The 21,435-nt window shown below is 39.0% G+C and overlaps 1 protein-coding gene across 1 annotated transcript in view; it reads right to left on the bottom strand.

Moving 5' to 3' along the window:
• Nucleotides 1-21,435, bottom strand: part of ADAMTSL1 (ADAMTS like 1) — a 425,741-nt gene that overhangs the window by 150,099 nt on the left and 254,207 nt on the right. The window contains exons 4-5 of the mRNA XM_074166017.1: nucleotides 13,700-13,745; nucleotides 2,644-2,880 (exon numbers count right to left, since the gene is read on the bottom strand). Of these exons, the coding sequence (XP_074022118.1) occupies nucleotides 2,644-2,880; nucleotides 13,700-13,745 (283 nt within the window). The remainder of the gene's footprint in view (nucleotides 1-2,643; nucleotides 2,881-13,699; nucleotides 13,746-21,435) is intronic.

Raw genomic sequence — 21,435 nt, 5'->3', positions numbered from 1 at the left:
GAATAGGCATGTTTATATATTTTATAAAGTGTTCTAGCTGAATAACATACAATTCTTTCTTGGTTGCCAAATACAGTGTCAAAAAAATCATACCTAAGGGTGTAGTCAGAACATATTATAAAAGTCCATATACTTCTCTGTAATAAAGACCCAGTCAAATCACAGTTAGATCAATGCCAGCCCACTAAGATGGCAAACTTAAAGTTTCTTTTGGTAGTTTTGCTCTGAGCAATCCAGAAAATACACCTTCTCATCCCCAAGATAATGTAATTACTTCTTGCAAAGAATCTGTTAACAAACATACTCTTTCTAATCTTCAGGACCTTAGACAATACAATTCTCAGGAGACTGCATTTTTTTCAGTTGTGACAAACCATGCCTTCATATTATTACAGCTGTCAGCTGCACAGCCCCAAATCATGCAGTTCCAGAGAACATCTCATGAAAATGTTGTTGAATCCCCAGGATCATTATGAACTCTCACAAACTACTGAGACCTGTGATTGTTATGTTTAGAGCATGTTAACCATTTTAAGGTAAGTGGTAGCCTTTAGCTAATACTGCAAATGCATAGCATTAGCTTCTAAGATCATGCTTTGTCTCCTCTGAAGTTTACATGTATTCCCTATGCTTACAGAAGAAAGCTGGTTAACACAAATGTTACAGAGCAAGAATGACCCACTTTGTTCTACCATAATACTATAGTTTCCCACTCTTTTAAAAGATCCTTTATAGAAACCATGGAAGAATGTTGATTTCAAAGAAGGTTCACCATTAATTCTGGCAAATTTCGTACTGTTTACCTTTCTGGACTGCTTAGGTAGTATTAGCTATTACTGTGATAGACAGTAAAGCAGCTGCTGTCCTAAAGCATATAATTAGGGAAAATCTAGTTATGAACTTTCTAATGTTATATCTCTACTGTCATAACGGTATGGCTGGTTAGCAAGGATGCACTGTGACAAGAATACTTTGAGTTGCCTTAAATTTAAGACACCCAAAAGTATAAAATTATTCAGTGTGAGGAATGCAGCATGAGCATTTGTATTTTATGGTTTTTTTGGCCATTCTCAAAAATGATGCAGTAATTCTAAAAAATATTTGGAAAATGCTGATGAAGAAACTGAATATTGAAGAATATGGAAAATTATATAGTCATTGTGGTTATGCATTTAAAATTATTCTACCATTCTAGGGTATATAAGGAAGGGGTTAGTTTAACTGAAATTCCTCAAGGGCATTATTGCTAGTGTACCTGTCTATTTTCAAAATACTTATCTCAGCCACAAAGACAGTTAAGAAATAACATTAGTCTTCATAGTAGTAACAGTGCAGCTAGAAGTGTCATGACAATGCAAATTACTTTGTTTTGGTAGTGGATGCTTATAAGCTCTGTTCCTAAGGGAAGGTTTTCTCAGAAACGTATGCTTCATATTTGGACGAAAACAGAAATCAGCCTGACACAGAGCCTGTACGCACTGCTCCTAATTTCCAGGCCACTATAGGCAGAATACTTTGAATCATTTTCCCAACCAGATTCCTGTGCCTTTAGTTAAGTTTTTCAAAGATTAAGAAACACAAAAGAGGACTAAAATTAGTCTGTCTTGTTAGGAATCTGGAATTTTGAGAAACTTGTGCACTTGGCTGAGGTCAAGAGGTCTAGATGATTGCCTCGTTCAGATCACAAATGAGATTAGCACAATAACTGCCTACTCTGTTTCATATACTGCAGGACTGCTGCTGGCTCAGAATAGAAAATCAAACAGAAAGGAAACAGGGAGGAAAGCTTCCAAAGGCACATAAAGTAGCTGAAAATACACTGGAAAGCCAACAACACATCAAGTTTACATAGATTTGCAGGAGACTGGGCACTGAAACGTGAATCTAGAGTTAACCTTTTCTGAGATTCAGGTGTCTTCAGTACTTAACACAGATGGCACAAATGTCCTCCTCTCCATGAACCTGTAGCCTACATGTAGTTCAGGAGACTGAAGTCTGATGTACATAGGTTCAAAAGAGTAGCAATATACAAGTAAAAGCACAAAGGTAATATAAACCCACATTAGGATGCCAATAAATTGGTTCAATGGTTAAAAGATCTCCATGCACTGTGAAGTGAAGGGTTAAAAAGTTCCCATATCTCACTTAAACAGGGAAGCTGAGGCCTAAGGAGGTGTAGCAGCTTGCTTAGTCCTGTAGCAAATCAATGGTAGATTTTCCAGTTTAGTACCTCATGTACTGCTATGTGATTTGTGACTTACGGGGAGCAATAATCCTCAAAGATAATGGAATTTCATAGCCTTGGAAAACTTTGGTATATTCAAACTAAAAGCTAAGCCATTATTTTCTTATGGTGGTCTCAAAAGAGATCTGCTACTGCAGCTAACGACGCTAAACTGTTAAAAAACTGAGAGTACTTTCTCCAAAAAACCCCAAGGAAACAGCAAAAAGTGAGAAAATAACCTTTGAATTTGTACACCTCCCCAAACAAGGCAGAAGAAGTCAACTTAAAAGAATAAAAACAGATTATTAAAATGAAGATCCAAAAATGATACAAGTATGGAGGAGGAGAGTGAGCATGTGAGAGAGATCTGAGGGGAGGAGCCATGGGGAAAGGTGTTAGGGTAGGGCTTCTGTCCTTACTTGGCACAAGCCGCTGATGCACATGTCCAGGGATTCAGTGTAGCACCGGGTCCCATCTAGAACCTTTGGAGCCAGCTCCACAACCAGAGGTGCTCCTCTGGCCTGGCATTTCAGCGAGCATGGGTTGTCAGGGTCGTTAGAGACAGGAAGCCACTCATAAAACTGTCCCTGGTACTTGACGTCGTTGTGAGCAGAACACTGCTGGGCACGAAAATCACCTGCTTCTGGCGGGCAGTCCTGCAGAAAAGAAAGAAGAAAAGGTCAGCAGGTCTATTCAGGACAGCCAGTCACAGCATCATGCAGCTGGCTGCGCTCCACAGCTGCCAGATGTAGAGAGATTTTCTGTTTAGACAAAGAAGACTGATTGAAATAGCTACAGCTACACAGAACTCAACTGCATAATTACACCTTTCTTTCTTCTTCCCCCAAAAGTATTGAAAGAACATCAAGACCATGTGTAAATATGCCTGGGACATAAGAAACACACTGTACGTGTCTTAACCACAGCCCGGAAATGCTCTTGCTGAGCCTCTTTCCACTTGTGCACATATGTGGAGAAGTGTGTGTGCACAGACACTCTCTTCCAGCCAAACTTTCCTCTTTGTTTGAAGAGAAAGAAAAAAGAATTGCATGATTTAATTGTTTGTTTATTTAAGCTCTTCTCACTAGCTTTTTCTTTTTTTTGCCTCAGTGACCTAAATCAGCTAGTAGAGCAACAAGAATCAGAAAAAGGTGATGCATACTTGCATTTCTTTAACTCAGGATTTCAAAACTCACATAATTAGTGACCTACTATTATTTTAATGGGAAGACCTTTAAAAAAACCCGTTGTTAATCCTTCAGGAGGAGACATACAAACCCTACTCTGAACCTAATTCACCTGATATAAAAAACAAAGACCACTTATACTACTTAAAGTCTCTTGTTGATGAGTGTGAGGCTTGTCCTAGCCACATACACTTTCCTGCCATCATTTAGCACTGAAAACCGTGAGTCAAATTCTCGAGAGAGCAAGAAGAGCTTGAAAATCATGAGACTTTAAGCAAAATAAACAAGTTCCTTGTATTTCCTTTCCAGTTTTTGATCCTTGAAGAATGATATTTAAGTTTTCCTGTGCAAGCAATCACAAATACTAGAGATTAATGCAGTTTTTTTAGAAGTAACCTGAATTTCTTACATAATTACTGGAATACAGGAGCTAAGCTTTAGGAAAAACATTAAACATCATGAGAACTGTGACAAAAAAAGCAAATGTTGGCAATATGGCTGCCTCAGATTATTAAGGTCCCATAGTCCTCCACCTTGCCACTGTGAGGAAATCTGCTTCTCAATGACACCTGGAAATACTAGGTGAAATGAATACCTGTTATACCTTTTGCTTGAGGACTGTAACATCTTTATAGAGAATCATAAATGTAGACTTGCTAGAGAAGGATTTTGATGTACACAGAACAACATAGCCAGACAATATAAGATGCCTGTATTCTCTCTTTGTCCTCAAACTACTTCCTCATATAGAAATTCAAGTATAACTAAGGACAAGCTTACTCACAGACATCTTATCCTCCCAGCTAGTAAAGTCTTGTTGCTATTGAGGCAAAATGTTGAGGTAAAATCTAGGGTTTAAATAATCACCTCTGTTTCTCAGACCTTTTTCTACACCTTCGTTCACTAATGCTTTTCTGCTTCTTTTGAATATGGCAGATTATTACAGCTTTCAATAGGAATGGCATGGGGGCTGCATGTCACTTTATGACTTTAAAGGAGCAGCATTTAGTATTAGAGTCTAAAATAAAACCTGCATTAAAAATCAAGCTTTCAAACTTCCCCCTGAAGCAAATTGGCAGAATCTAGGCTATAAATTTGTCATTTGGGTATCCTTGGCTCAAACCAGGGATAACCAACCTGGCCTCTCATTCACTGTGTAATGGCAACGTGGTTATGGCCCATTTTGTTTGACTGTTGGATGATGTTGAATCTCACCACTCCAAACATTTCTCATCATGAACCATACACACATACAAGTCATGACCTTAAACTACAGATATTCAGCTAATTTGCTTTGTATTTGTGTTGCAGCCCACAAGTAATGGGTTAAGCTCCAGCCAAAAGTTTTGCTGTCTAAGTACCAGGGAATAGTGCACCTGCTAGAAAAGGTTAAATGGATTAAAGTGTAAGAGAAAAAAAAGGATTTGGGCTAAATCTTGCTCTAGAAAAATATGTACCAAAGAGCAATAATCCAGAGTTCATTCATCCTTTTTGAAAGTGGAAATTGAAAGTCCAAGCTTGTAACTGTATTTTTACTACTGGAGGACTCAGACAGCAGACAGTTTTTCTATTTCCATGTTATGGAAGATTAAAGGAAAAACCAAAAGTAAAATGTTGAAAGTATTTCAGTTTGATTTTAAAATCTCCAGAAAAACTTAGAGGCAATTATGCCCTTTTTGTAATCTGGGCAAACTGTTGATAAGGGACAAAGTTTGGACTGCAGCACAGAGTGAAGAGACCAGAAAAATATGTGGGAAAGTCATTATTCCTCTGTAGCTGTGTAATTAGAGAAAAAGTGGTCTTTATGTTCTGCTTTTAAACAGAGGATGAACAAGACAGTTACAGCGTGACCAAAGATCTGGTTTAGCTCTATTTTCAAGTAGAGAAGAGACAAGCAAAGAGGAACACTGTGGCCTTATTTCCTGCCACAAAATCTTCTGGTGCATTCCCTTCTCTGAATTTTTCTGTCCATAAATGAATACAATCAGGTCTATATTGGCTTGGCTTAGGCTTGCTGCAGAGATCCAAGCCAACTCTCTTGTTTGGTTCAAGCTTGGCTCTACCTTTGAAACTTTCTGGCTTGCAATAGCTTTATTTTTACAAAGACAGAAAGGCCCAATAAAGCACACGACATACAGAGTTCATAATCCTGCTTTGTACAGTATTCAATACTATGTTTGTTGTGTTGGATTTTATTCTTAAATCAAAGAAAGAAAAAATGTGCAGTCAACATAACAAGCTTTCAGGACACGGCAGGTGACCAGGACTGATGTTAAATACTTCAAGTCTTTGATATCATGATCAAAATAAAACAATGGATTTAAATAGTAAAGCTTCTGTTTAAAAAAGTTTTCATGTGAAACTTGAAGCCATTCAAAGAATACACTGAAGCAGTCAGAAATGCAGGCATGCATACTTATCTTGGCACATGGATATGAAAAAGGGTCACAGTCTGGCCCACGCTTTTCTCCTACTGAAATCCTGAATCCTAAATGTACCTGTAGGCCTTGAGGATCCCTTCCACTCAGGGGGAAACTTTTTTGCCAGTTAAGAAAGCACATGTACTTGCACCTACATACATAACACCTGCTTAAACTCTGTAATGTATTTTATACCAAAACGGGCAATGTCAAAAAAAAGTGGTGGTCTGAATATTACCCGTCATCACAGGTCACTAAGACTGAAAAAGCAGGAACTGTACAGAACTTGGCACTGCTTATTTTATCTCTTGTCCATGGTTTTTTTTTGCTTTTAAAATTTACTATTTATTGTTTGTATTACATGTCAGTGGGGATCAGAACCTCTTTGTGCTGAGCTTTGTGCAATCATATAATGAAAGACAGATATAAGCTCACAGCCTATAAATGACTATTCTTGCTGTTCAAATAACAGATAAAGCAAAGCCAGTGTTTTGTTGAATATTTGTTCAAGCAGTAAATTGCTTTTTTCTGCTGAACACTTTGCACACCTTTAGATAAGAAGGTTTGCTGGTTTGAATCTCCCTGTGCCTCATTTCTGCAGTGCTGGCTCCTGGACAGGAGAAACTATAGACTCTGACTCCCCAAAGTCTTTTCCTCTCTTAAAATAATCGACCTGCTTTTGGTATGTGCATGGAGGCTTGGTGGAAGGGGATCCTCTACAGCTGCCAGCTAGCACTGCTTCACTGAAGTTACATTTTACTCCACCTAAGGGTCTGATCCTGGAATCTCTCTAACAGTATGTACGTTGTTTACCTGCACAACAGATTGATAGACAAGGGTGCGTGCCCACACTTTGAGAGAGCCAGAAGTCACGGGGCCAAGTCAGTGTAGCAGTGAACCCAAAGTAGCATATCTTTGCATGGGTTATGTAGTTCTGCGAGGTATTTTGCTAACCACATCCGCATGGCCTGTGTTTGGCTTGGAGCATGCGGCAGCACTGGTATCTGGCCGCAAAAGCACTACAGTCCTGCTTCAGGTTACTCCAGCTTTGGTGCTATATTCAAGTCTTACTGGTCTTGTTTTCTTTTGGAAAGTATCTGTGGGCCCCTGCAGACATGAGGAACCACTGCCATTGCACTCCTTGAGGAATCAGAAACAACTAATAAACTTGAAAGTCTCGTCTAAGTCCATTTATCTTCAAGCTTCCTATTCATTAAGACTTTTTAGGGAAGAAAATTTCCAGTGAATAGGAAACAACTGTTCCTCCTCTAACTCTGTGAGTCCTAGATGGCTGTTTCATGACCTTTATCTCGTGAAGGCTCGTGAGATATTCCTGAAACACTAAGAGTGTGCTGGATACCTATAATCTCCGTTCATCCTATAAGGTCAAGATTTCCTCCACTGCAATGAAAATATATATCATTTTAAAGATGATCAGAAACCCCTTTGATGTATGAAAACTATTTTAAAATAAACACAGGAGTTTCATCTTCACCTCCTAGGCACCTAATGCTGGCCATATTATTACGGCTTCATTGCCTTCCTCACATCCAATCTTTTTTTTTAACTTGACCTCCTATTTGACCTTATTGTAGCTCATAAGGTCCATGGAATTTTGCCATGTCTGAATCCCATTCAAAACAATTTCTATTAATCAACAAACCAGTGAAAAAGATAAGATGAATCCCAGATGTCCCTTGATGGTGATAGGTAGATCAGATTTCATGGGACAAAAGACGGTCAGGCTTTTTAAAGTTTACTTAGTGGGTGAAATGTGGAAGATCATATCTAAGCTGCAATATGTGGAAACAGTCGAGGAACCTTAAAACAGTTTACAATATATGTGCTTGTATATTTGCAGAGGCCAAGAATGATTTACTATACCTGGAGCTTTTCCTCTGTGCAAAAAATGACTAACAACTGGACTACTCTGTGCAGCATCTGACAGAACAGCTTATTGAACCAGTTCCATGAAGTGTGCGCAGCATTTCAGCTACACCAATTTCCCTACTGAGAGGGAAAACCTGAGGTCCTCAAATAGTGGCTTGCCCGAGACTAAATAAGAACTTTAGATAAAAGTACAGAGACTTAGGAGATCTAGGGATTTAACGGAAACTACACTCGGACTTGAAACCTTGTTGAGTGCCCTGCTTGAATTAAGTTCCTTGCAGCCAGGTTTTTCACTAGTCTACTCCAGTGAACTTCTAAGTAGGTTAGGATCATGCTTAGCTGCTTAGATCGATAGGAGCTCATAATATAGCTTTCTCTGACAACCCCAAGACACTGCAATAGCTGACGGAGAGAAGCATAAGAGAAATAATATAACCAAAGTAAATGAGGAATATCAGAAGATTCTTCTACTCTATATTAAATAGACATGGAGTGGAGATTAGGGCTAAAACAGTCAGTGAAAGATTTGGCATTAGAAAGATTTATAAGATCAATTTTTGACAAAGAAATATTTTGTTTTGAAGTATGCTCCCATTTGTAGCAAGTAATTCAATATGCAGGTTTTCATGTCATTTTAAGATTTTTATTTGTTCACACCTTTTAAATATTAAAGTGTTTAAATTAGGTACAGTAACTTATATTTCAGCTTGAAAAAATTCCAAATACTTCAGTCAAACTGATACAAGCACATAATATTAGAGTACACTTTCCTAAAAGCATCATAGGTACCACATTGGCAATCTAAAAGAGATATTAGAATTTTTAAAATAATAATAATAATTATTATTATTATTTATTATTATTATTATCAGAAAGTTTGAATTTAAGTCTAGGAATCATCCAGAGTCCTGAACAGAATCTTGAAATGCCACCATCATGGAAGTGATCCAGGTTCTCTGGTCTACAAAGATTCTTGGTGCATTTACACAGAATGGCAGTAATGGAGGTTTTTTTGTTCTGTTTTTTAATAGTCAAAGATTCAGAGGTCTACTTGCTGAGAAGATAGCAAATTCAGAAGTCAAAGCTGCTACCACTAGCAACATACTAAAAGCATTTGTTTCCAAGTATAAAGAAATAACTCCTAGATGACACACTGAGGTTTTAAAATGCACCTATTCAGAAAAAAGATGGTAGTTATTAAAATCTAACATTTTGAAGAAGATATTGTAGTCACAATAAATGATCTGAGTTTGAAAGAATTTCCACTTAAAAAATAAACTGACATAAAGTAAATCTGCTGTTATTAAGGAGATGTGTAATGCTTCTACTTTTTTTTTTAATTTGTAATTTTTTTATCTTCCTGCAAAATGCAAACTGGGAGGCTTGATTGCAAAAGATTTTACATGGCATTTCTAGCCACCAGAGAGTAAAAGAAAGAAATTCTGCTAATCACTTTTGTAGCTCTGAAAAAATTATACCTGGTGATGATGCTTCTCATACACAGAAGCCAATGATTCTGTAAATTATGCACATATATGGAAGTTTAGGTTTGACATGTTCCAACAGGCTGGGCTTTGGTGCTTGGAAAGAAGATAGTGTCATTTTGTCGAAAGTAAGATGGGCAATATTGGTGCTGGTGTGTACAAAATGCAGCATGAGCTGATAAGAAACAGAGATGGAAGTAGCTTGTCTGAACACAAGCCAAAAAATGGGGGATGTCATTACACTTGGTATTTCAGCCAAGTGAAGAAAGTGAAGTATATATAAAAAAGAGCTGCAGGTGGTGTTTACAGGTTTTGGTGGCCTGATTAATGGGATCTACCATCTACAAATTTTATCTTAGGTTTAACGGAACTGCTCCAAACGCTGTTGAAAGAGCTAGTAATGTTGTGCAGCTTCCAGCATTGTCTATTTTCATGTCAAACAGCAAAATCTCAAGAGCAGTTTTATATGTGGTGTTCACCATCATGCTGGCAGGTATAAGCAAGTAAATATGAAAAGCAAAGTCCTTTGGGAACGAAGTGCCAGTCTCATGCGTCTCATTTGTTTTTTCTGGTCTGATTCAGAAAGCAGTGCAATAAAGGGAAAAAATGTCAGGGAAAATAAAAATGTTTCAGATCACAAAAAGAGGTTTGATAATTGAGGAGATCAAAGAGAGAAGACATGAAGACAGTACACATTCCAACACACATCCTTCAGATAGATTTTCATGTAAATGGGGAAAAGAAAGCAAAAAACAGCATAGTGGCAGAAGGACTGAAAAAAAGAAAGGGCAAATGAGGCAGCATGGTACCCTGGTACAAAAGCTGGAGGGAACCTGGCAACTAAGAACATGCCTGGAGGAAGGAACAGGCAGTGTGCTGGCTTGTGGAAAAAACAAAAAAACAAAAAACAAAACAAAACAAAACAAAAAAACTGGTAAAAAAATCTTACTCTCAGTTTGGAAATATTTTTGTTTATTTTGCATAATGTTTAGTATAACAACCCAAGTAGATACAAAAACATGTTTTCGTTGCATTCAGAGTAATTTTCTAAAGAAAAACAAATTACTCCCTCTCTCTCCTCCACAATTATATTCTAAAATGGCTGGAAACATACTTGGAGTCAATATGAATAGTAAGAAGAAAAAAAGCAGATGCAATTCAACCCTAAATCATCTTCAGACTCCCTCATTCCTTCTTTTACTATTTACACATGTGGCTTCATACCCATAATCTTTCCAGATTCTGATCAACACCAGGCAATGTAAGTGGTGAACATACTGGACTGGATCTGTTCTTTTAAGGACTGCTCGGAAGCTTTATAGGCAGCAGTGTCAATCTCTCATACTGTCTATACTAAGTAAAATGGTTCAGCATCCCTAGAATAATATGGGTCACAGAAAAAAACAGGCACTCAGCTCTCTCCCCTTGCCTCTTTTTTTTCTTTATCTCATTCTTCCCCCCACCCCACCTCACGCCCTGTAATTTAATTTCAGGATGAATTAAAACCAGCTGTAGCAAAATCTTGCAAATGATAGTGCCTATGAAAACGTGTTCATTGCCAGACTCCAAGAAGTAGTCTTCCCCTTCTCCAATTTCACCTTTGAAATAAAGAGTTTGCTCTTAGTGTATGTGACTACCCTTCCTTTTCTGTAAGATGACAATCATATAAACAAAAATGTGTCTGTTTACAGAAAGACAATTTGCAGAAAATAAAAAGACTGGATATTTTATGAACAGTAACATCAGTCTCAAGTTATGCACAAGCTAATGGTAATGAAAGCTTGTATTTCAGGACTTACTGATTTCCACAAGAATCAAAAAGGAATTTTCCACAATGCATGATAGCTAGCTTCATTTGCAGGGGTGGAATGAAGGGAATTGCTCTCATTTTCCTTTACAGTGACTGTCATCTGACAGATGAAATTGTAGGTCTTATTGAGCCTGGAAGTTCTGTCCTCCGGATTTTCAGTGTCCTTATGAATGAAATCTTAAAAGGTAAAGTCTGAGTTAACAAAAATACACAAAATATTGTGTGTGTTTTCCAGTGCAGAATTCCACGCCAAGCCATGGGGTTAATGAATTGTTTCCAAGACTCAGTTGTGTGTGTAACCTTGGATTTTAGAGATGAAGACAATAGATTTTGTTAAAGAGAAATTTTTTTTTTTTACTATTCTGAAAGAGACAAACAGTATTTCAGTGGTATAGCTACACAATTCAGTAACAGAATGGCTTTCAGCATAGAGATACACATCCGGGGTTCCCAAAGTGCTTCAGGTTTATACTGGTGCTGCACAAAGTATTTCAAAGTGGTACCTAGCCCCAGAAACACGAGGCTGAGGACCATCATGGCTGTGGCAGGATTCTACCACAAGTTCTGGTGCTGATCATGGTAGCAGGGCCCTTGTAATGACTGATGTTGGGAATACTGGTGCACAGTATTTCAGAATAGCAAAGATGGCAAGTGGAAGGGCATAACATCTGAATCAAAGATACAATATCTTTCTACTTTAAAAATAGAAAATACTTTTCACTGAAAACAAATATCTGCAAAATGAATACAGCCAAGTACTTTCCTTGTGACATAAAGCTGTATTTGGAGGTCCTGGTCAAATTATGATGCAGCCAGAAGCTTGAAAACAGTTTCATTTATTGCTGGTTTTGCAAGTTTACCAAAAACAAACAAATGAAAACCCATTTAATCTTTTTATTAAGGAAAAGAGCAATGTAGCACAATCCATTCATTACCCTCTCCAAAAAAGGGCGTTAAAAACAAAAATGCAGTCCTAGGTCTTAGTAATTCACTGGCAAAACAGTCACTGATCTCAGCATAGTAAGACACTTTGAAAATTTCATTTTGGATTATTTGGTATGAAATAATTAACTGAGTTCTGCAGCTGCATGCCTCACTGCTATGTTGGAAAGTCTGGAGCCAATATTGCCAAATGCAAGGTATATAAAGGAATTGCCTGACAAAACTATGCAATGGTCTTATTTTGAAAGAAACCTGTTTGGGTGCACATTTCCAAAACAGAATCTAAGCTAAAAATAACATCTAAATAATTATTCTTTATCTTGGAAAACTAAGCTCAATGATTCCAAAGTAAGGGTTGAAACACAGGTAAAACCCCAGCTTTCGTCAGGATGACCCAGGAGCAGCTAACGGCAGCAGAGCAGGATGCTAGTTTGTCCCACTGCTCTGACCATACACAAGGGCAAGTCAGAGGGAAAGGGGACTGTCACAAGGTACAAGTATTCACAAATTAAACCAAAACTGATGGGTCTAATTGTAGTCCAATTAGCCTTTAACAGCATTTTTTTTCCTGTTTGTGTCTTATTCTACAGAGCTACAGCATGCAACTTGACTGGTACAAATCAACCATTCCATCCATGCTCGTGGTGTAGTTGAAGTGCCTCAGAGATGGAAATTGGACTGTTAATCAGCTATCAGACCTACTTATTGACTACTCTAGTTGTTGTCAGTTGTTGAAGCAGATGTCTAGACTCATGAGAGATTTCAGGAGCCAAAAGGATACACCCAGAGCAATTTTCAGAGGAAGAAGTGTGAGAAATCTTACCGCATGGGAGACTACAACTCAGATAGAAGCATTTTCTTTCATTATGAACTGTGGTCTATTGAGGAAAATATAAGCTAAATATGAGGGAAAGTAATAATTTTTTTAACTTAAACTTCTAAACTATTTTAGACAAAGCGCCTATTGAAAAGCTTCTGAATATATCCCTATCAGGCATGAGAAAGCTTGGCCTCGTGCACATTTGATTTCATTTTCCATCTTTACTGGTAAAACTGACATTTCTCCATGTAATTTGAGAGCTTTTACTATTCTTGGCATCCAATAAAACTTTCCGTAAGAAAGTCTTTATTTCCATTTTCACCAGTGAAAACACACTTTCACTTTGTGTTGAGCACAGAAGTTAAAGTTTCTTATTTTATCGTATTGAAAACTATATTCACCATATATAAAAAACAACCAAGAGTCTTTGGAAAGGCCAAAATACTGGTACAGGCTATCTAAAACTGCTTTTTTTAAGACATGCAACATGATTCCAGTGCTGGGAGGGCACAGGTGAACACAAACATATATCTCTTACTAACTTGTCTTCAATCCTTAACAACTTAATCCTCCAGCCTGACAGACTACCCAATGTGAACCAGCTGGTTACCAAAGTAGTACTGGGAACATGAGTGGTCTTGATTCTGCTGGGGGGTTGTAAAGAGCAACTCTGAAGTTGCTGACACTGTATTTGGAAAGGCTGTGACTGCAATCCCTTCCAAAGAGTTTTAGCATTGTGCTATGCCATAACCTCTCCAGCTTTTCAAGAAACTGACAAATAATTGCTTGCGGTCCTGTGGTATGATGGCAGTTTAGGTAGCTACAGTATTCTCACTATCACATTACCAAATTATTTTATGTAATATGAATGTGACTGTCATATGTGATGATTTGTATTGTATCAAAGCTATCCTTCACTTACCACATTGCTGCACGTCCTGTACCGGATGTTTCGCCCTTCACAGGTCCTGTGTCCAAAAATTAAAAACAAACCCAAAAACATTAATAGCTGAATATAAAAAGCAAACACACAATGTTTACTGTGTTGGCATCTTTCTTACAAAGATCTCTAAGCATCTGATCCTGCACCAATCCTCTTCCCAGAAGTTAAGGGTTTTCTGTCCTTACACAGGTATTGAAGTATGAATTCTACAACTCCTCAGTTTCCTACCTTTGCTTTAAAAATGAGTTTCTAGAAGGTGGCATCAGTTTATAAATGCAATTGGAGGTCAGAGTACAGAGCTTACACGTTGGAAATCAACATGTGTCCCAGGTACTCACAATGATTTCACAAGGCACATCTCTGTGTCCACCCAGGCACACACCTTCGCACTGACTGGGCTTTGTCTGCTGGAGAGCAACCTGTGCCCTGGGAGGAAGGCAAAGTGCCTGCAGCAGTGAGAAATGACAGGCTAGCAGGACATTGGCTTTTTCCCAGATGGATGAGGAGACAAGGAGAGCATAAAACTTTCCCCCAATCCACCAGCCCCTCTCTACTCCCAGATCCTGGCTGCAGAACAGCATCCAAAGAGCAGCTGGGCCCAGCAGAGGTCAAGGAGAGCACGTGCCCTGATGTGTGCTCTGCATGGCTCTCCTCCTTCTCCCCCATAGCAGACCCATACCAGCCCTGATGCTGGCAGGGCTCCCAGAAGAAAGGTCAACACCCAGATATCTTATTAGCACTCAGCAGCATGTATTCTGAGTATTTGACCTTAGGTGAAGTTTCATGTGTTTTATGAGTTCAGACAGCATACTCTATGGAGGTCCTCAGAATGCTGGGTTCAGTTTTTAAAGATTATCCTTCAAAAGAATAGAATTCCTTACATTTTTAATTTCTTAATTCACAGCTTTTTCCCCCCCCCTTCTTTCTTTTTTTTTTTTTTTGGCCAGGATTTAACAAGCACACATTCCTTGAGGACTAAGAGCCTGCCAAGACTGAATTTTTAAATCCAAACCATTTTGAACTATCCAAGAGAAAGGACAGCATCTGCATGCATTTGTGTCGTTCTTTGTTCCTTTGTGTTTTTTAAAACAGAAAAACTTTTTCCATACTGAGTTAACTCTAAAATAAACTGAATGGATTTCCTTTAAATTATTGAAGTCGTCCTTCCTCCCACCTTCATCCACAAGATTAATTCTGAAGTTCCTCCATTACAGTAGTAATTTATACCTATGAGTACAAAATCAGGGCAAAACACAGTTTTGTAAATGTATCACAGTGGTGTTAATGATGACAAGAGAAGATAAACAAGTAAATAAACCCTACCACTTTTTCAGAAGAAATGTAAGCAGAAAGGTAACATATTCCGTTGTCTAGCATTTGGCAGATAAAGAATGCTACTAAAAGCATAATGGAAATGCCACTAATTCGATGCTTTTGTAATGTTATATAATTAATTCAAGTAAATTTTGATCATTGCAAGCATGCACAGAAGTGAAAAGCGGGCACAGAGTATCTAGCACTACAAAAAACAGTTTTAGCAATACAAGAATAAATTTTATATTCACCATAGTCTATGAAGTAAAAAAACAAACAAACAAACAAAACCCAAGCAACCCTCCCACTATCCGAGTCATTCCTAAAAATATCAACAAGCTGGTAGTGATATTGTGGTGGAGGCCAAGCCCGTTCACACTCCACTACATTCAGCAGAGGTACTTTTGATTTACACCAATAGGTAGCAAAGAAAAAAGTATGATTACGCAGAAGGCAGGTAGTCCTAGTGCACGCCATCTACACCAACACTTGTTCAGCAACCTTGATACATCTGTCCCTCAAAAATGCCATATGACCCATCAGACATCTCTTTGCTGCACACAGAGCTGCTGTTACCACACTTCAATTACTGTAATTTATTAATCTCAGAACCCTTGACCTCCCAGGGAAATTTAAACTTTCTGTCAGCTGCCTTACAGTTTCTTCTTCTTTTCATAGTTTCTTCATATTGTTTGTTTTTAAACGAAAGACTACTTATTTTTCACTTATTCTTTGCATAGGTACTTTCATTAGACATACACCACAGAACTATTCAGATTTTTCCTCCAATTTCCCTCCTTTGGCTAATGGCCAGAGTTGTTCAGAAAAAATGTGCAATTCTGGATGCAGCTAATGCTGTGATGATTCATGAATACTAGGAACCACTCTTGCAAAACTCCCCATGTCCCCTCTTCAAGAACAAACTTTGGGGTTTGGTTGTTTAAGGTCATTAGTTTCCCAGTTATCACCCATCAGCCAAAAGCAGGCAAACTGCTTTCAGCCTGAGCTAATATATTTTGACAACAGATTTGCAGAGCAGTTTGTGTTTCAGTTCTGTGCTGCTTCAGGACAGTATTCCAGATTTTCTTAAAGTGAAGTATCTTCTTTTGGATTCAAAATCATAGGATTTGTAGACAAAAGTAGATGGTTAAAAAGGCTCTGGAAAAAATATTAAACAGCAGCTTTTAGGAGGCATAAATTTTGATTTTTAAAAGTAAATTCTGCTTCTGCCCCTGTCTATGTTTAAAATAGGGAAGTTGAAACTGTCTAGAGAACTTAATCCTGTTAGAGTGAAATACACAGAATCTTGCATGACATCAGGCCAGCCTCCTCTAGGTCGGGTTCAAAGTAAAGGTACGGGTCCCACATCTCAGCGTGGATGCTTTGCAGAATGCCACAGGGCAGAGCATTTAACATGCAAGAAAGGACCACAGTAGATTAGTGAGACCATGTTATGAGATGCAGTCACCACACATTCTCTGACCTTTGCAGGGTATAAAACATCAACAAGGACTACATACAGGCACTTGGAAAACTCAGAAGTTTGCCAAAATGGCAAGTTCGTCTTGGAGAGCACACAAAGATGGGAGCAGTAAGAGGTACTTCTAGTCTTCTCTGTTACCTATACACTGCAGGGGATTTTGCAGAGGAAAAAGGTAGCTGAGGGTTTGGCTTGACAGGCAATTATTTTCATGTGAATATGAAAGAAAAGCAAGCTATTAGGAATCATGTTTCATTCTTCAAACCTAGTCACTTGTTTCCAGTAAAGTTTCTGAAAGAGGTTAACAACTTTTAATATATTAAAATATTCACTTCTCTTAATGTAAACAACCTGAAACCCTGGTATTTATTTCTCCAGGCTCCAGTTTGTAGAGGGACTTAGCTCAAGGCTCCCTCCCCTCAAAGGTCTAAAGTAGATATGTATTTGTGCTCAGCTAGAGTTAGAAGCCTTGCAATAATCTATGCCAGAAAGAATAGCAACCCCATGCCAAAGTTGCCTTTAACTGTAATTACCAAAGATGATGAAAGAGATTTGCAGAGGAGGACCTCATCAACTCCTGCCACTCTCAGCAGTCATCAAAGTTTGAAATGCTTTTCTTAAGAAACAAGTCTCCACATAAGCAAGCAACTATGAGCTAGAGGTGGGTTATTTTTGTGGATGTGAATTTTGATGCAACTGTTCACTGCGGGGGTTTGAAAGTTGATGTAATGTTGAACGATTTTCACTCTCCCTTATATTCACACCCCTTAAAACCCACTCTTCTGGGACAGACTCCGGTTTCTTCACTGTACCTGTGAGAAAAGTATGCTGTTGGCCTTTCTCCTACCATGAGATCTTAGGCAGGCTGCATCAGCCCTGCCCTTCCCCTCGTGCCAGCAGGCATGAGGCCGTGCTACACACACACAGTAACACCATCTTGCATCTCTCTTTCCTCACCCTGTTGCTCTTATCTCTTTCCAAAATGTTGCACATTGTTATGAACTCTTCTCATCCTCAATGCAATTTCTGTGTTTGTCCTTCTCTGGGCAAAAGAGAGTCTCTTTTATTCTTTCAGCATATCCGTTTTCCCATAAAAGAAGCATGAGGGAAGGCCATGGACACCAAACAGTTATGAAAAAGGAAGATGCATCAGGACTGCATTGACTTTGAGTTCACTTTTTCAAATTATCTGGTCAGGTCTGCCCAACTTCATGTCCATATCATTCAGTTGACAATAAACTGAAATGATGTGTAAAAATGTTTCCATATCCTTTTATTAATAAGCACCTTGCCTGCCACAATGCGTTGTGCAGATGCATCAGTGTGCTGCCATGCAGCTTGGCATTGCAACTGTAAAAATCTTTAATTCTTTATGTTTAGGAGTCTGTCTCCTACAGACTTCTGTGCCTTCTCGAAGTAGTGAAATACCAGAAATGTTACAGGAATGGCTAACTTTGAGACAAGAAGAATGGGCACAGATAGACAAGCCAAGTTTCCCTGGCAAATTTAGTTACAGATCTTATGAATATTCTTTCTGCAGGAATAAAAAAATAAACAACCAGGAGGCAAAATACCAACTTGAATCACTACATGAAGGAAGCTAGCTAAGCAAGTGAAAACATGGGTACTGATCTGTGGCCGCCAAAGGCCTACTTTTTGCATAAATAATGCTTTCCACAATCTTTTTATTAGGGAATCAATTTTTCTGATGTAAATAATGTATCATACTTAGCATGAATGAGCCCATGTTAACTTCATGAAATTCAACAAGACCAAGCACCAGGTCCTCCACCTGGGTCAGGGCAATCTCCAATATCAGTAGAGGCTGGGGGATGGATTACTGAAAGCAGCCTTGAGGAGAAGGACCTGGGGATACTGGTGGATGAAAAATTAGGTATGAGCCAGCAATGTGTGCTTTCAGCCCAGAAAGCCAATTTTATCCTGGACTGCATAAAAAGAAGTGTGGCCAGTAGGGCAAGGGAGGTGATTCTGCCCCTCTATTCTGCTCTGGTGAGACCTTACCTGGAGTACTGCGTCCAGCTCCCCAGTACAAGACAGACATTGACCTGTTAGAGCAGGTCCAGAGGAAGGCCACAAAAACAATCAGAGGGCTGGAACACATCTCCTGGATGAAACACTGAGACAGCTGGGGTTGAAGACGGGTTCACAAGGCAAAAGTCCTGTTTAACTAACTCAGTTTCCTTTTATGACAAGGTCACCCATCTAGTTGATCAAGGGAAGCCAGAAGATGTGTGGGTTTTTTATTTTAGCAAAGCTTTTGATAGTGTCTCTCATAGTATCCTTCTGGACATAATGTCCAGAATACAGCTAGACAAGTCCATAATACATTGGGTGAGCACCTGACAGGTCCAGCTCAAAGAGTTATAGTCGCATCAGGCTGGTGGCCAGTTACCAGTGGGGTTCCCCAGGGCTCAGTTTTAGGGCCAGTGCTCTTTAACATTTTATAAATTGTCTGGACACAGTAATTGAATGTACATTAAGTAAGTTTACTGGTAATACTAACTTAGGAGGAGCTACGGACTCCCCCCAAGGTAAAGAGGCCTTACAGAGAGATCTGGATAGACTATAGAGCTGGGTGATCACCAACCATATGAAATTTAACAAGAGCAAGTGCAACATTCTCCACCTGGGACAGGTTAATCCTAGTATACTTATAAACTGGGGGATGGGAGGCTGGAGAGCAGCCCAATGGAAAGAGATCTGAGGGTCTGGGTTGGCAGCAAGTTGAATATGAGTACAACAGTGTGCCCTTGCAGCCAAAAGGGCCAACTGTGTCTTGGGGTGCATCAAGCACAGCATCATCAGCAGGTTGAGGGAGGTGATTTTCCCACTCGGCACTGCACTGGTGTGGCCTTCCTCAAGTACTGTGTGCAGTGTTGGGTGCCTTAATATAAGAAGGACATCAAACTATGAAAGTGTGTGCAGAGAAGGGTTCAACCCTTCAACATCAACCAAGATGTTGAAAGGTCTCAAGGGCAAGACTTAAGAGGAGCAGCTAAGGTCTCTCGATTTTTTCAGCTTGTTGTGTGTGTAACTAACAAATCATACTGGGCTTTACTCTATGAAACTCTGTATATCTAGAGTAAATTCACTGGAATCAAAAGAATGGAATACGGCTATACACACATGGAATATGACTATACACTATATCAAAGAGATGGTGTTAGAAAAAAAGAAAAAAGGAAAGCATGCCTTTATTTAATACTTAGCCTGAACCAAAATCTGACTGACTGTTTAGGAATTTGAACGCCAAGTAAATAGTGTTTCTTAAAGATGAAGTCCCTTTCACAACTGGAATACTGCATCCAGTTCTGGGCTCCCCAGTTCAAGAGAGACAGAGAACTATTGGAGAGAGCCCAATTTAGGGCAACAAAGATGATGAAGGTATTGGAGCACCTCCCTTACGAGGAAAGGCTCAAAGAGCTGGGACTCTTTAGCCTGGAGAAGAGAAGGCTGAGGGGAGACCTTATCTATGTTTACAAGTACCTAAAGGGTGGGTTGAAGGAGGATGGAGCTGGACTCTGTTCAGTGGTTCCCAGCAATAGGATGAGGAGCAACGGGCACAAGCTGGAACACAGGAAGTTCCATTCAAATATGAGGAAAAACTTCTTTACAGTGAGGGTGACAGAGCACTGGAACAGGCTGCCCAGGGAGGTTGTGGAATCCCCTTCTCTGGAGATTTTCAAGACCTGCCTGGATGCAGTCCTGAGTAATGTGCTCTGGGCAATCCTGCTTTAGCAGGGGAGTTGGACTAGATGATTTCTAGAGGTCCCTTCCAACTCTGACAATTCTGTGATTAGTGATTCTGTGAAAACAAATACTTGTTTTGGGATACCTGATGCTTGTTGAAGTTGTGTCGAGGGCTCCCTCCAGAATGCCATCCAATCTCTTCCAAGGTTTTGTTTATACTGTAGGCTATAGTGCAAGAAATAACCAAAGTAACCTAAAGGTTGCTAGCCCAGCTATGGATATACCAAGTTGGCTATTTCTAGCAGTCTAGCCAAAATAACAAAGAGCCCAGAGAAAGCTAATATATCTATTGGTCTTGCAAAGATAAGCCTTTCCTTCTAAAGGTACTGTTGGGCTCATGCCACAATTTCATTTTAAATTCTGGAAGTTTGTTGAGGGGTACAGTTCAGATTTGAGAATTTTGTTGGGAATGTTATATAAAAAATGATCAGCTGCAGCTCCAGCTGTGCTCCAACCCACACAAAGATCTTACCCTGGGTAGCTTTTGCTGTCCCTGGAGTTGAAGGCTGGCATTACATTACTCAAAAGTAAGGCAGACCTTGGGCTTTTGTTGTACAAATTGCTGAACAGAATAGAGTTTATTTCAATTTTTACTTTCAACTTCTTCTTTGTATTATTCAGAGCCATTGACTGTTATTTTCTAAGTAACAGCTGGCATTGAATGACATTCCCTAAACTTTCAGTAAAATAACAAAATCCTGAGAAAAATAGAAGAAAAGAAGGAGAAAAATTTGTCAGAGTGCTTTCAGATTATTGTCTGTGTTCATGCATTTAGTCTCTCATGTCTGTCACTACAGTATTTTTTATTTTCTTAAGAATCTTGTAAAAAGTGTCTTTAGCTTTAGATTTGCGCATACAACACAAATTGCAGATATACAGAAAGTAATTACAGTTGCTCACTAGCCAAGAAAGGCAAAAAAAAAAAAAAAAGAAGAATCAAAGAAGTGCCTTTCAGCAAAAAAAAACAATGGCAAGTGGTCTCTTCACAGTCCAAGTGGAGAGAAAATACAATACTAAATCTCAGCTGGCCTGCTGTATCACAAAGATAGAATTTAGAACATATTGCAGGCCCAAAACTACTAACACCCTAAATCTGAACATGCCTGAGCTCGGATCTGGATCCAAGTTTTGCAGATGGTCTTTACAAAAG

The sequence above is a fragment of the Numenius arquata genome, chromosome Z, assembly GCF_964106895.1.
Source record: "Numenius arquata chromosome Z, bNumArq3.hap1.1, whole genome shotgun sequence".
Lineage (NCBI taxonomy): Eukaryota > Metazoa > Chordata > Aves > Charadriiformes > Scolopacidae > Numenius > Numenius arquata.
This window is presented reverse-complemented; position numbering and strand designations above follow the sequence as displayed.